The sequence below is a fragment of the Bradysia coprophila genome, unplaced genomic scaffold (assembly GCF_014529535.1).
Source record: "Bradysia coprophila strain Holo2 unplaced genomic scaffold, BU_Bcop_v1 contig_232, whole genome shotgun sequence".
Classification (NCBI taxonomy): domain Eukaryota; kingdom Metazoa; phylum Arthropoda; class Insecta; order Diptera; family Sciaridae; genus Bradysia; species Bradysia coprophila.
In genome coordinates this window covers 20224538-20239242 of record NW_023503493.1, presented here as the reverse complement: position 1 = coordinate 20239242, position 14705 = coordinate 20224538, and the positions used below count along the sequence as shown (strand labels likewise).

The 14705-nt window shown below is 34.5% G+C and overlaps 2 protein-coding genes across 7 annotated transcripts in view; one reads left to right on the top strand and one right to left on the bottom strand.

Annotated features, from left to right (window-relative positions):
• Positions 1-10684, top strand: part of LOC119075649 (adenylate cyclase type 3) — a 46293-nt gene extending 35609 nt beyond the window's left edge. For 5 of the 6 annotated variants that reach the window (XM_037182139.1, XM_037182137.1, XM_037182138.1 and 2 more), the window contains exons 11-25: positions 195-302; positions 417-520; positions 3655-3813; positions 3881-3968; positions 4117-4233; positions 5496-5700; positions 5813-5885; positions 5945-6023; positions 8436-8661; positions 8719-8801; positions 8872-8970; positions 9039-9214; positions 9275-9347; positions 9603-9710; positions 9776-10684. In XM_037182139.1, the coding sequence (XP_037038034.1) occupies positions 195-302; positions 417-520; positions 3655-3813; positions 3881-3968; positions 4117-4233; positions 5496-5700; positions 5813-5885; positions 5945-6023; positions 8436-8661; positions 8719-8801; positions 8872-8970; positions 9039-9214; positions 9275-9347; positions 9603-9710; positions 9776-10264 (2187 nt within the window). In that variant the 3' untranslated portion in view covers positions 10265-10684. The remainder of the gene's footprint in view (positions 1-194; positions 303-416; positions 521-3654; positions 3814-3880; positions 3969-4116; positions 4234-5495; positions 5701-5812; positions 5886-5944; positions 6024-8435; positions 8662-8718; positions 8802-8871; positions 8971-9038; positions 9215-9274; positions 9348-9602; positions 9711-9775) is intronic. The other variant, XM_037182141.1, reaches the window with a different exon arrangement.
• Positions 10685-10755: 71 nt separating this feature from the next.
• Positions 10756-14329, bottom strand: LOC119075678 (helix-loop-helix protein 1-like). The gene is made up of 2 exons (XM_037182197.1): positions 14026-14329; positions 10756-11021 (listed from the first exon to the last, which is right to left on the bottom strand). Exons 1-2 carry the CDS (start codon positions 14153-14155, stop codon positions 10768-10770), a joined length of 384 nt encoding a protein of 127 aa, XP_037038092.1. The 5' UTR covers positions 14156-14329; the 3' UTR covers positions 10756-10767.
• Positions 14330-14705: the final 376 nt, after the last annotated feature.

Genomic DNA, 14705 nt, shown 5'->3' with positions numbered 1-14705 from the left:
TCTAAACAAGAGGATGACTATTATAAGTCTGTTTTTAATCGACTCATTTTGCTACATTAACTTCACGAAAGACGAATAAAGTTCCAAATTTGAATAAAATGTCCGTTTTGGTAGTAAATTTTCTTCAACAAATCTAATTTAAACGTCTGGTTTGTAATTTAAAATTCACTTTGGTTTAATGTTATGCATTCCAGTTCGTCTCCACGAACCCTGAACATACAAATGGATCGGCAAAAATTGACACGGATGGATCGATAGAATCTGATTGCGCATCCATATCGTCCAAAGATGGGGATGAAAAGGTATATAACACAAATTGGCTATTTTCCATTTGAAAATCAAGGCACTTCAAAGGGTTTTTTTTTTAAATTTACTAACGATTTTCATTTATCCCCTCTATACACGTTCGTTTATAGGTTCATATGACGGGTGATTATGATACAGCTGAATCACTGCCCGACAAAGATGATGATTTCAAGCAAAGGTTGAAAAAAGAGCTGTTGAGCAGAGACCATCATGGGTAATTTTGTTTTGTTTTGTATAAAGTCAACAACGGAAATCAAGTGCACAAACGATTATTAATGCGATGAAATTGGTTTAGCTATTCATGTGGAAAATTTTAATTTTTCCATTTTTTTTCGGGTTTATTTTTTGTAATGTTGAGTTAGTGCTGTTCGTATAATGTGGGCTGGATATATCGGTGTACTATTTTATACATATTAAAAAGCGATTAAGTAAATAACACTTACCGCTTTATTTTCATGTTTTCCTTTGTTCGGATTGTGTGAAGCTAATGGAATTTACAACAGCCTAATAAGATAATAATTTCCATTGTTATCAACTGTTGTTCGTAAACTAATCATCGGATGATTAGTGCAATAACTAATTTTTACTGTTCAATCCTTTGATGGCGACGGTTCTTAGAATCTGTTGATTATTGAATAGCTTCTTCAAAGCGTGCTATGTAGAAAATCATCAGATGCCAGTTTGTCGTAGCTTTCTCTGCTTTGCTAATGTTTATGGTAATTCAAATTTTCAACAGGTCTATGACGAACGCACTTCAAACAAAAGTGATCATAGTCGACAGCTGCCAAATATATACTTAATCAAATGCTTTTTTAGTGTTTCATAGTAATGTAACACACTGTGAAGTTTCAGCACCTTATTTAGAGTACCACTCATGATTGAAGTTCGTTGCTACGACACGCTAAAATCTCAAAAGGTGTGTCATGGTACGACTATATGTAGATTTTTAATGGATCATAAACTTAGGACTACGTTATGATATGAAATCCAAATTATTCTAAACGATATTTACCTAAACGGCAATTGTCATACTCTCAAACATTCGGATTCAGCAGGGTGCAGTTATACCTATTACTTTCCCTTTAGAAAAATAAATATCGTCAATCAGTGCACACCCTCGTTCCGAAGCAAGCAAACATTCTCAAATTACCCGTTCTGTTTTCTTTGCTTAATACCTAAAATAAAATACTGAAATTTATTGAGTGCCAATGTTATTGTCCCACGGCATAAATGACATAACGAAACCAAAAATATATAAATGGGCGAATTATTTACATTTTATTACACTAATCGTACATTGTTTGCGATTTTATTTCGCCTAAGAACATTTCGGCGATACAATACCGATCGTTCATATTACATGAAAATTCGCATTATTATAAAAACACTTTCGCTCCAGAAAACCTTTTAGCTAAATTAGATTTATTCGGTTTCCAGAGAAGTCAAGTAATGTCGTTTGTGTATGTAACCTGATGTTAAGAAGTTTTATTTCTCAATAAACGGTAGGTTATATATACCAATATCTGAAATGAATACATGCCATAATAGCATGCTAGCCTAGCTCTTCCACAAACATTTTCTGCAAATATCTTCAAATATTTTGAAACCGAATCCAGACAAACTTTTTTTTGTTTGAACCGAATCGAGCATTAAGAAAAAACTGGAGCTCCTTTATTTCATTTTATCCTGACAAAAATTGCCTTTAAATGTAATTTCGACAATAGTGTGACTATATGATACCTGCTCCTTTTTATAGAAACCATTAGAAATTCGAAGAATGTACAGTGCCTTTCTTTTTAATGAGAGATGAGATGAGAAATGTATTGACTATTGAGCGGTAATAAATCAACAATAAATCAATCCTCAAGGGCGAAGTCTTATGATTCGAATCCGTATAAGATTTTTTACGCTACACTAACGGAATTTTGAAAAACGACACATTTTCTGTTTCGTGGTTAACTGGTTTTTTGTGAATTTTGCATGTATTTTTATATGGAGAAATCAGAAACTCAAATAAAACACAGAAACAGAAAATGAGCCGGTTTTCAAAATTCCGTGTGTGTAGTTCTAATATCACGTCAAATTATAAAACAGACAACTATTTGTCTCCACAACTTCAATTCAATTTCATTCATTATCCAGAACAAAAAGAAAGATCTTTATACTAATGCTCAGTGCGAAAATCAAATAGAGCTCATCACAGCAAATTTAAAAATTAATACTACCACTACTGTACTACCAGTACTGTCATTTCATTTTCAAAGTTTAAGACAATGTCGAAGACAAAGGCTATTCGCACTCAGTATGAACTATGAACAGGTCTCTTTTAGTATGCACACTGACTGCGAATAGCCTACCGATCATAAAGAGATGCGAATTGCTGAACTAGAGCTTATTCACTTCATACTCAGTGCCAATAATATTTACCTTTTGTAAATCAATGATTATTTACATTTTCCGGGTAGGTACTTACTGCGTTTACACACGGACACTGCATTTATCCAATAAATTTCCAAAAATTCCAAAAACATTTTAATTGTTGAATCAAACGAAATTTTGTATAGAAATTAACAGATTGGTTAGTCGGAGCAAATGAAATATTGAACGATAAATTCCAATAAAATTAAACATTCAATTTCAATAATAAATGAATTCGTTCGAATTACACAAAACTCTAACCCAACAACACAACTTTCATCGTTTGCATTGCTTGCCATTTCCATCGTTAAAGGTGTTTCTTTACAAAGAACAAAATTAGGACAAATTAAAAGTACGTAGCAGGGTTAGCATGTAAGAAATGCCCCCAACGGAACTAAAGCCTATGATTCATCATTCGAAAGGTCTTGGCCTAGAATTACTTTTAGTGGAGTATGAAACTCCAGAAGGTATAGTGGAGTTATTGACGAAAATGTGAATTTTGTTTTTCATTTATTTCTGTCTAGTGTGTTGACATAAAAATTTGTAAAATTCGCAAAAAATGTCTACATAGAGGGTAACATCTCTGATTACCTCTAAATAGTCATTTTTTGTGAATTTTTACAGATTTTTATGTCAACACACTAGACAGAAATAAATTAAAAACAAAATTCACATTTTTGTCAATAACTCCATTTTGGAGTTTCATACACTCCACTAAAAGTAGTTCTAGGCTAGGACCTTTCGAATGATGTGGCATAGGGTTTAGTTCCGTTGGGGGCATTTTTTACATGCTAACCCTGCTATGCTCTTTAAACGAATGATAGAAGTTGTTAAATTTTTACAAGTTTTTACAAGTATAGTCGTAGACTATCCACTGTGAGTAAAATAATGATCCAAAAATTAAATGAATTTGGATTTATCTCTTTCCAGAGAGCTATCGAAAGATACAACGATATTTTTAACATTCAAAAGCAAAGAATTGGAGAGGTCTTACTCTGCCCATAAGGAACCATTATCAACCATCCCTTTGGTTGCGTCACCATTAGTATTGCTGGTTGGAACAATATATTCGTCATTGATTTTACCAAGGTAAAAACCCTCACATCTGATCATCCTTTCGAAAAAATATTTCTATCTTTCTTTGAATTAATTATAGTTCATGGCTGCACTTTTGTATCTCCTTATCGCCCATATTTTTGGTATTGCTTTTCGTAACTGCCACAGTTGGCGAAACATTGAAAGAGGTGAGTTTGATTGCAAAACGAGGACGTAGCTTTTAATAATCGAAATAGTTTATGTAAAAGCAAGTTTGTCGTAAGACTGATACAATTTTAATCAGTAAAGTTTTCTTTTTACCGTAAAGTTGTTCTTTTTTCCTTAAATTATTTTCAGATTCTTCCGAACAACATTTACATGGCCAGTAAGAAGTTTAACAATGTTGTATGTCTTCGTCGTTTTGCTGCTATTGTCATCATTTTTTCTGTCGCTTTTTCAAACATTTTAGACATGGTGAGTGAAATGAATTTATTTTTCGAGATTAGTTTCAAAACTAACGTCACCGCTTTTATTCGTTATTTTAAGTTTAATCTACAGTTGCTTTCACTGAAATTTAGTCTTAAATTTTATTCAGCTGTTTTTTCAGCTGGTTCACTCATACAAACAAAACTGCTCATACGCGTTTATACGGGTGAAATAGTTACACACACACACACGTGGTAGTTAAATAGCCTCAATACAAACAACACACAATCTACGGATAATAGCGGCAGAGTCAAAATAACCCAAAATTATATCGGCTAAATTTGAAGTTTTTGGACAAAATGATGTATTGACGACTTGTTCATTATCAAAAATAAGGGGCACCTTCCATACATCACTTTTCGATTATACCACAACCACCTGGAACCAAGCAAAATTTCGACTCTGCCGTAGAGTGTGTGTTGTTTGTATTGAGGCTATTTAGTAAAACTGTATAAAGACGTATGAGTAGTTTTGTATGTATGAGTAGACCTTTATAAGTACATCAGAAATTTATAATCATTTGATGTCTGGATAATTGAATTATCAAAGACAGAGGTCACATTTTTCCCAACTTCAAGCCAGGGCGAATATATAAACATTTTTCCATTTATTTTAACATTCGACTCGTGTTACAATGAAAACACACGTGCCTTGCATTTTCCTCCAGTAAAATTTCTCTTCATCCTCCACCGTAGCGAAATATCTCACATATAAATAGGCTACAATATCAAAGGCTACAACTGAACAAGAAAGGAATACTTGAAATATAAAGGATTCCGAAAGACGTTTCCGGCCAAGTATGCAAAATTTTATCGACATAAATCTTACTGGGGTGTCAGTGGTCGATTAAAACCCGTTTCACAGTTGAAGCCAATTTTACATACTTTGGTTTGTATATGCACACTGTAAACGTGCCGAACCGAAACTAATTTAACTTAACAACCGACGAGGTACATAGTCCGTTCTTTATAATGGGTAAACATTAGCATATCTCTAGCCTTTTGAAGCAAATAACTCACATATTTAGATGATGAAAGTTTCATCTCGTATGATCCTACGCTCAAATGAATTATTTCTCTCATTTTTGAACTCATTTTACGATCTGTGAATTTTTTGGTTGATTTACATTCTCTTTTAATTAAAATTCATTTTACCTTCCAGTTCCATCATCCTATTAATTTCGAAATTAAAACCATTTTCATTAAAAAATAATAATCAAAATTAACAGATTTTTTTTTAAAATCATTTAGTGCACATGCTCATTAGGAACAATACCTCATGCAGGAGGAAATTATACCTCCAACATCACCGCAGAAGCGGAAACATTTCCGGCTACCGTTTGTCTTATGTTCCCATCATATTTCAGTAACTATGCTGTACTTATTTTGATTGCAACGTCACTCGTCGCTCAATTATCGCACATATGTAAAATATGCATAATGATCATAATAACAGGTATATAACAACTACTGTTCATGTTCCTATTTGTTTTTTTTTTCGTTTCTTTTTGCATAGCTGATAGCGTGCCGTAATGGAGATCGAATATAAAATTCTGTTTTGTTTTTAGTGTTGCATTGTGGCGTTAATATTTTCCTTTTGGATGAACATTTTTGTGTCGAGGAATATCACACAGGGAATGCGTGAGTTGATTTTTTTCTTTCATGATTTTCGTTTATTTGATTGAAATATATCATTTCAGTAGTCTGCCGCCAATTTATTTTAGTTTATCAGCGCTGTTGATTGCTGTTACCATTGCATTGGGATTTTTAACTAGACATGTAAGTGGGTAAATAAATGTTACTGCGAAAAACAGATCCCAATGTTGGTCACAAAAGAAAATCAGTTTGAATAAGGATAAGGATCGATCCATTAAAACTTACAGAAAAAAATTTGGTCTTGTTTATGGTGTCCTGAAAGTAATGCCTGTTTTCTAGAATTTTTTAATTCTAAAAATTTTGTAATTTGTTTCGTCAAATAAGAAATTTTTCTTAGAGTTTTCCACTGCTTGAAAGAGATTCCTCGTCATGGAGTCAAAATAATTCAGATATTTAATACTTGTTTTCCTAATTTTCCTAACTAGTGTTGAAATATCGCGACTTCGTCACTTATTTCCCACGGGGTGCTGCGGGAATTGGTCCACTTCGGAAATTTTGTATCTTTTGTATCCGACTATAATATGCTTCTCTGTCTGAGTCATTGAAAAATCTGCTCACAAAATGAAACGTAAATATTTCCAGACAACGTTCCTTTGTGTGGTCCCTTTACTTAAAATGGCTGTTAGCTAAAAATTTCGAATTTACAACACAATACTGAAATGGAAATTTCAAATTTTCAATCAAAATTATTTCCATCGCAACATTTTTTGATTGCATCGCTGCTGGTTACGTCTCAATTCAACATTTCTAAATTTCCAAATCGTTTGCGACCATAACGTATCCAGTCGAGACTACCACTTTATCACATAAACTCTATACAAACAAATTCATTCAAAATCAATCTAGTTACACATCAAATATCGCATTATACACGCGCACAAAGTATGCGCGTATGTTTTCATTGTAGTGTATTCGTGGACAGTTTTGTGGGCATTTTTATGATTTGCTGTTCATGCCCACAAATTTCAAAATTGAATACTAGCTAAAGTATTTACCGTAGTACAACCGAACTGGGGAAGATCGATAGAGCTCAAGAGTCTTCCCCGATCTTCCCCATAATAACATTCATAATTATTGGTTTTGATTGCGAACGAACTCAGTAAAAGGTATCGTTCCCGTGATATATATCACGGGAACGACTATGTTTAGATAGTGCAAATATGTATAAAACCAATAATTATGAATGTTATTATGGGGAAGATCGGGGAAGACTCTTGAGCTCTATCGATCTTCCCCAGTTCGGTTGTACTACGGTAAATACTTTAGCTAGTATTCAATTTTGAAATTTGTGGGCATGAACAGCAAATCATAAAAATGCCCACAAAACTGTCCACGAATACACTACAATGAAAACATACGCGCATACTTTGTGCGCGTGTATAATGCGATATTTGATGTGTAACTAGATTGATTTTGAATGAATTTGTTTGTATAGAGTTTATGTGATAAAGTGGTAGTCTCGACTGGATACGTTATGGTCGCAAACGATTTGGAAATTTAGAAATGTTGAATTGAGACGTAACCAGCAGCGATGCAATCAAAAAATGTTGCGATGGAAATAATTTTGATTGAAAATTTGAAATTTCCATTTCAGTATTGTGTTGTAAATTCGAAATTTTTAGCTAACAGCCATTTTAAGTAAAGGGACCACACAAAGGAACGTTGTCTGGAAATATTTACGTTTCATTTTGTGAGCAGATTTTTCAATGACTCAGACAGAGAAGCATATTATAGTCGGATACAAAAGATACAAAATTTCCGAAGTGGACCAATTCCCGCAGCACCCGGCGTTTAGGAAAAACGTTGTTCCTAACTTATGCTAAAAGGCTTTTTTAGCGAATTCGATTTCAGCACTCGCCTCCGGCTGAGCTGGATACATCTCATTCGCTAAAAAAGCATTTTAGCATGCGTTAGGAAAATAACTATGTTACAACGCAGGCGAGAAAGTAGTCATATTCTCACGTCAGCTGAAACTTCGGGAGACTTTGTTGTGAAACACTTTGTTTTCACATCGGGATAAAAATAGAAATTTTCATTTTCTCTGGTGACAGCTCTATCGAAATGATATTTGCAGCATTTTCCCCCTAGGTTAACAAATAACTATTAATTCTAAGAAAAAATAGATTTTTTTTGTATGAATCTTTAAGAATTTAATAAAACGTAGATGCTATTGGGAGGCCATTTCACCTGCAAATAGTCTTTGTAAAAGGAAAAATGCTATTGGCAGGCGCCTGCCAATAGCCTGTGTAAAAGGAAAAATTCGAGAAAATGAGAGTTTTTCATATTTCGGATATAAGCGTTTTAGTCAAGGTGAAGTAAAAGATTTAGTTTAAAGCCATAAGTCTACAATCGGTGTTGGGAATCTTCCAGACGGTGCCAAAACAACGTATTTTTAAAAGAAAATTTTCACACTCTTATACACGTAGCCTTAATTTCTCTTTTTACGAAATTTTGGTAACAAGAATCGTGTTCGAGTACACTTTTTCCCCTTCTTTGAAGTTGCCACATTTTTAATTACTTCTCTTTGCAAATTAGATGGACAAAGAAGATCGAGTAATATTTAAATGGCGAAATGAGGTGAACGAACAACGTGAAAAGGCTAGCGATATGAGAAGACGAAACGAGGCTCTGGTGTACAACATATTACCCGTACATGTGGCTGAACATTTTATGCGAAACAAACAACGGTCCTACGATCAATTATACTCTCAAAGTTACGATGAAGTGGGTGTTTTATTTGCTAGCATGCCGAACTTTTCAGGTGAATTTCTTTAAGTGTAGCCGAAATTAGTGAATAAGCCTGACGGTTTGTTTCTAGATTTTTACTCTGAAGACACAGTGAACAATCAAGGATTGGAATGTTTACGATTTTTAAATGAAGTTATCTCCGATTTTGATGCGGTAAGTCTTACTTTTTACCTTGACGAGTTGTTGCTTCAATGATTGTATCACTGAATTTTGTGATTTCTAGCTGCTGGAACTTCCAAAATATCAGGATGTTAATAAAATCAAAACGATCGGCTCAACTTATATGGCTGCAAGTGGATTGAATCCACATAGACGAGTGAAAGTGAGTCTAATGACTGTGGTAGTGGCTTAGCTTTCAAATTTTAATTTATGCTAATATTGTTCCAACAGCCGGAGGATCCAATAGTAATTCGTTGGGAACATTTATCAATTCTCGTCGAATTTGCTCTGGATCTGAAAAAAGCGCTGCAATGCATCAACGAACAAAGCTTTAATCACTTCGTGTTGAAAATGGGAATAAATCATGGTCCAATAACAGCGGGAGTCATCGGTGCTAGGAAACCACAGTATGTTACATATGTCGATCTGAATCTAACAACAAAACTACTTAAATTCGACATTTACAGTTACGACATTTGGGGCAACACAGTCAATGTTGCATCGAGGATGGAGAGTACAGGAAAGGCTGGTGCAATTCAGGTAGTTATCGTTTGACAAGCTTCTTTTAGCTTTGCACTTGGGAGCGTATATAAGGGACTTCAAATCACATTTTTCATCCTTCTGAAAAACTTGCTCTCACTTCCTCCAACTTGAAGTTACAGAGCTAAGCTTCTGGAAATTCTTCCTACTTTCCGTGCTGAATTTTTGATTTTTTTCTAACTTTGCAAACCTCTGCCGCCATGGTCCAGTTTATATAGTGCAAATTATTCAATTTCTGATTGTTCGTCAAAACAGGTCACTGAAGAGACATGTGAAATTTTGCAAACGTTCGGCTACACATTCGAACAACGTGGACTTGTGGCTGTTAAGGGAAAAGGTCAATTGATGACCTATTACCTTCAAGTGAGTATTTCATATATTTGCGAACTATAACGCCCAAAATGCGGTCTAAACGAAACCGTTTTTAGGGTAAAACAGTTCGACAAAATTCAATCCATTCATCGCCAATCCTAGCGTCCATAAATCCAATGGAAACGTTGCCCGAAATGGACGAATCCAAGGAATCAACACCACCGAACGAACAATCAGGATCATTGCTTCCGTCAATATCATCGAGCTCAAATAGTCCCAACAGTGTCAAAGTTAACCAAACTTATTTAAAGTCGCAACTAAACCAAACAGCACAAAACGAAACACTTGCAATCGAATTAAATGCGACCATGAACAACACCAAAGTAGCAAATAATGTAGATAATTTATCGTTAGAATGCAATGACAATATTAATTTAGTTAATTGTAGTAGTGATGGTAGTAACAGTGCACTGTTAGACGTTGATACTGAAGTGTCGACCCCGTTGCTGGATGCCAAAAATAGCACAAATTCAAATGCAATCAATAGCGGCTACAGTGATAGTGAAAAAGAGGCACTAATTTTCAATTCAAATAGTTCAGCATAGATTCGCTCGATAGGATCCAGTCAAACAGTTGTTTTCATTGATTTTTAGCTATCCTATCCAAAGAATATTGAAAGCCTACGGTTTTTTTTATCTAAAAGGTTTTACTATTTTTTTAAGAGAAAGAGATATTTTTAGGCCTATGTTTCCGTAAAACGAATCGTTGGCTACTGTTTCAATAGAAAGGTTCTCTTCAAAGAACAAGAGCAAAACTTAATTTTGATAAACGTGATGAATACATCCCCAAATAATTATAATTAACAAACAGAGCTATATGATAGAGATGTAGACCTAACTGTAGCCCCAAATTAGGCGATAAGTATTTAGACACACAAATTGAATTGAACGTGTATTTAATTAACATACCATATGCGATCAGGAATTTCCGAAATGAAAAGCTCCATAAAATCAGATCATTTTATTCAATAATTCTTGTACATACACACACATTACTTCACGTTGACTAGTAAGTACACTTGTAAAATAGAAATTAATTCATTCAACCATCAAGCATATGACGATTGCAAAATCGCCTGCAACTGTATTATATACTGTACAGCTTTCTTTAGTGTCTTGACTTTAGAAACACGTTTTCGTCGAGCAGCTATTGTTGGTATTAAACGTCGAAGTCGACAGAAAGCATCATTTACCGCTTGCACACGAAACCGTTCCCGTTCATTTCGTTTTTCGATTTTATGTGTCTTTGGTGTCCGTTTCTTTGCATCGACTGTTGAAAGCTTTTGTGATCGTCGCTTGCCATCTGCAAAAACGTTTTTAGAAATATTTTAATATTGGCTAAGTCGAATGGTTTGAGTCACCGATTAAGAATGGCTTTGTGATGACTTAGGAATGTTTCGTAATATTTTTTTGTTGTTATAATCTATGGATACAGCCAACAAAACTATCTCGGAAACATTTTTTTGATTCTATTCTTTCTCTATTTTTTTGTTACCTCGTAAAATGGTATCGACTTAATTTGTATTATAGTCGAAGTATTAGATTTCAATGTGTCATACAGAATGTGAGCGTTAAGGAAATACCAAACAGAGTACTTTAAGAGCGGTCACCCCTTGGCAAATTTCTACCTGACAAACCAATTTTTCCTTTAAAAGTAACACATTTTTGCATGCTTTAATGGTTTTACCTTTTCAAAAAAAGATTTTGGTTCAGAGAAATCATTAAAAAACGAATATTTTTGCGCACAAATATAGGCTAGAAATTCGTCAAGGGGTGAGCGCTCTTAAAGCCTAAACACGACTCTAAACAGTTTTTCTTTGGATCTACTATGATCCAGAGCTTCAATGTCTTATATGCATTAATCTATACACGATTTGAGACTCCATCTTAGTTACTCTGGAATTTGTAAGTCAAAGACACACTTCATCGTTGAAGGTTTTCACAATACCATCACGTTTTTTTTAAATCAAGAGGCGTTTGAGACCGCGCTTGAAATGAGTAAATGGACAACCCTCAAACATAAACTTTTAATGTGATTCATCGATGAATTTTGACTTGTTGTCAGTTATCGTCGAAATAAGAAACTTTCATCGTGAGGTAAATAAACTCGATTGTATCCTGACGTGCTAAACTAACTTTTATCACGAATTTCCCAGCTAAAATCGAAAAATGTTTGTCTCACTACCGTGCAGTGTACCGGATATTTTTGAAAAGTATCTCGACTTCTTCGAAAACAACGAAATTAGTTTTTCCATTTCGGGGGGCTATGCTGCGTTCCGTGCTGGTTTTTGTAATTGTTACACGGACGTGGACATTTTCATTGATGATTTCAATTTCAACGAGAAATCTTTTCTGGAATTAGACAGTTTCATTCAAGTGATTCCAAACGAGGACTACGTGAATATGAATCGATTTTTGAAAAAAAGATTCGGAGTGACCGTGATCGACAGCGATGGCAATACTTACACGATTGACTTTGTGCTGATGAATTTCGGTGAAAAGATTGACAATAATTATTTGTTTAGCGAATGCGTGACTGCCGGCTTCGATATAGACATTTGTCGTCTCTCAATCATAAAAGTTGATGAAGAGTATCGTCTTATCTTTAACTCACATTTCAAGGTCTTCATCAGAAACGAGACTCAAAGCTACAAAAACTATTACGATAAACCGATCATACCGATACGAATGTACAAGCGATTCGAAAAGTATGAGAGTCGATTGAAGTCCTGTTATCGTTTGTTCTATACGAATTGCGCACCGTCATTTGATTTTGATCACCTGATGAAGTTTCGTCAATCGAACATGGATTGGTACTAATTTCAAGTAAAACGAAGAGCATTGTTATAATCAATCAATTTGAATTTTACAGAGCGAAGACCCTTTGGCTGCAAAAGTACAGTTTTCTGGAAGTGAGGAGTTGGTGTCTGAATATCTAAATTGAAAGGTCCGTTAAGTTTGTCGGAAAAAACAGCAACAACAACAGCATAAATATGAAGGATCAGAGTGTTTTGAAAGAAACATATTGTATGATTTTTTTTTTTGGTTAATTCATTGTCAATTTGTAGCAAAATACTTCGAATCATTTATCAAAATTTGCGATAGATTACGGAAACATTTCATTTTGTATAAATAATTGTTTGAATAAAAAATGAATTTCTGTAAACTCTAGTTTGTTAAGCAAATTAGTAGTAATTAAGGGTCTTACGAATTCTATCTAACTATCGTCTTGACTTTTAAACGATATCTAGGAATGAAGCAACCACTTTCTGTTTTTGGTGAATATTTTTCGAAAAATCTAACTTTCAAATTCATCTCGTAATGGAGATGATTCCATTATCATAGTAAAACTACAATTTATTAGGGAGATTACGATTTTTACTTATAAGTTGACATAATAGCGGGAAATTATAAGTCGACTCTCCATACGCTTGGTATGGAGAAGCTACTTACAATTTCCAAGTTAAGATCGCAATCTGCCTATGACGATTGCAATGGTTTTGACTGCTATCTATAACTGCTAGATCTTGATTTTTTCACAACAAACAAAAAATTTTACATTTCGGGTGAACCCTCAATCAGCAAAAATTAATCTTAATTTTCTTGCTTTTTCAATCTTAGAGCTTCCAGATTGTCTTTAAAATTAGTTTTTCCAACACTTACTCACGACTTCTCAGGTATGTTATTGAGAAAAAGTGATTTTCATGCTTCGGGCCGAAAATGAGGGCAATTTTTCGAATTTTTTCGGGTTTCCGGCCCTCTGCATGAAAACTCACATGTGCACCTGTTTGGGACGGTTGATTTAAGGCACTTTCGCTTGTAGACCTCACTTCGTTCGGCCTACAATCCACGAAATTGCCTAAAATCAATCGTCCAAAACAGGTACACAAATGACTATTTCATGCTTCGGGGCCGAAAATGAGGGCAATTTTTCGAATTTTCTCGGGTTTCCGGCCCTCTGCATGAAAACTCACATGTGCACCTGTTTGGGACGGTTGATTTAAGGCACTTTCGCTTGTAGACCTCACTCCGCGAAAATGCCTAAAATCAATCGTCCAAAACAGGTACACAAATGACTATTGCAGACAGAAATAAATGTTTAAAAAAATCATTTTAATGCGTCGGGGTTAAAAACCGAATGTTATTCAAATGCCTTATCGGGTTTTCGTACCTTTATATAATTTTTCTTTAAATTATTTGGACAACTGATTTTAACCACTGAGAGTTGTAGAGTTCGAACGAACTGATACGCAAATAACTATTCTTGTTAAAGATATTGAATTTGTAGGTAACACTTATCTACTTACCCTTAAACAGTATACCGCCATGGTTGTATACTACGCCACGTAAACCGTTTATTGATGAAAAGGTTCTCAGGTCACTGTACATATTTCGAGGGTCGTTAAACTTAATGTACACAGTGTCTGAATTTTCCATTATTCGAACGTTTAACGCTAACAGAGTCACTCAAAGTAATGATTCGCACACCAAACTGTTTTCATTTTTTGAAGTAGAATTTCCCCAGAACTATGCGACACTTTCATTTAACAACAGGGTCGAATTAGGATCGATCGGTGAACATTATATTATTTGTAAACACTGCCAGCAAAAACTGACAAAATTCCTTATATTAACCAGAAACAAATGAGTACGTTACTGTTTATAGAATAGAATTATAAAATCGGCCAGTGATAATGGTTCTGCCCGCATTTTTAAAAGGCAACCAAACTAGCATACAGAATATTTTTTCCGCTGAATTAACACGTCGTCGTGATGCATACATTATCTTCTCCTGATAAAGGTGTATATGGTTTAGTCATCAGTCTCACTAACAAGGGGATATTCTTAATTATAATTATAATAGCAAGCGTTTCTGAACCTAGCCTTTGGTTAAATACTTAAGACGTTTATTGTTGGGAAAACGCTATCCCATTTTTCCCAAGTTTGCTAACTTTTTTCAAACGTTTTTCTAATTTTCTAATTATTT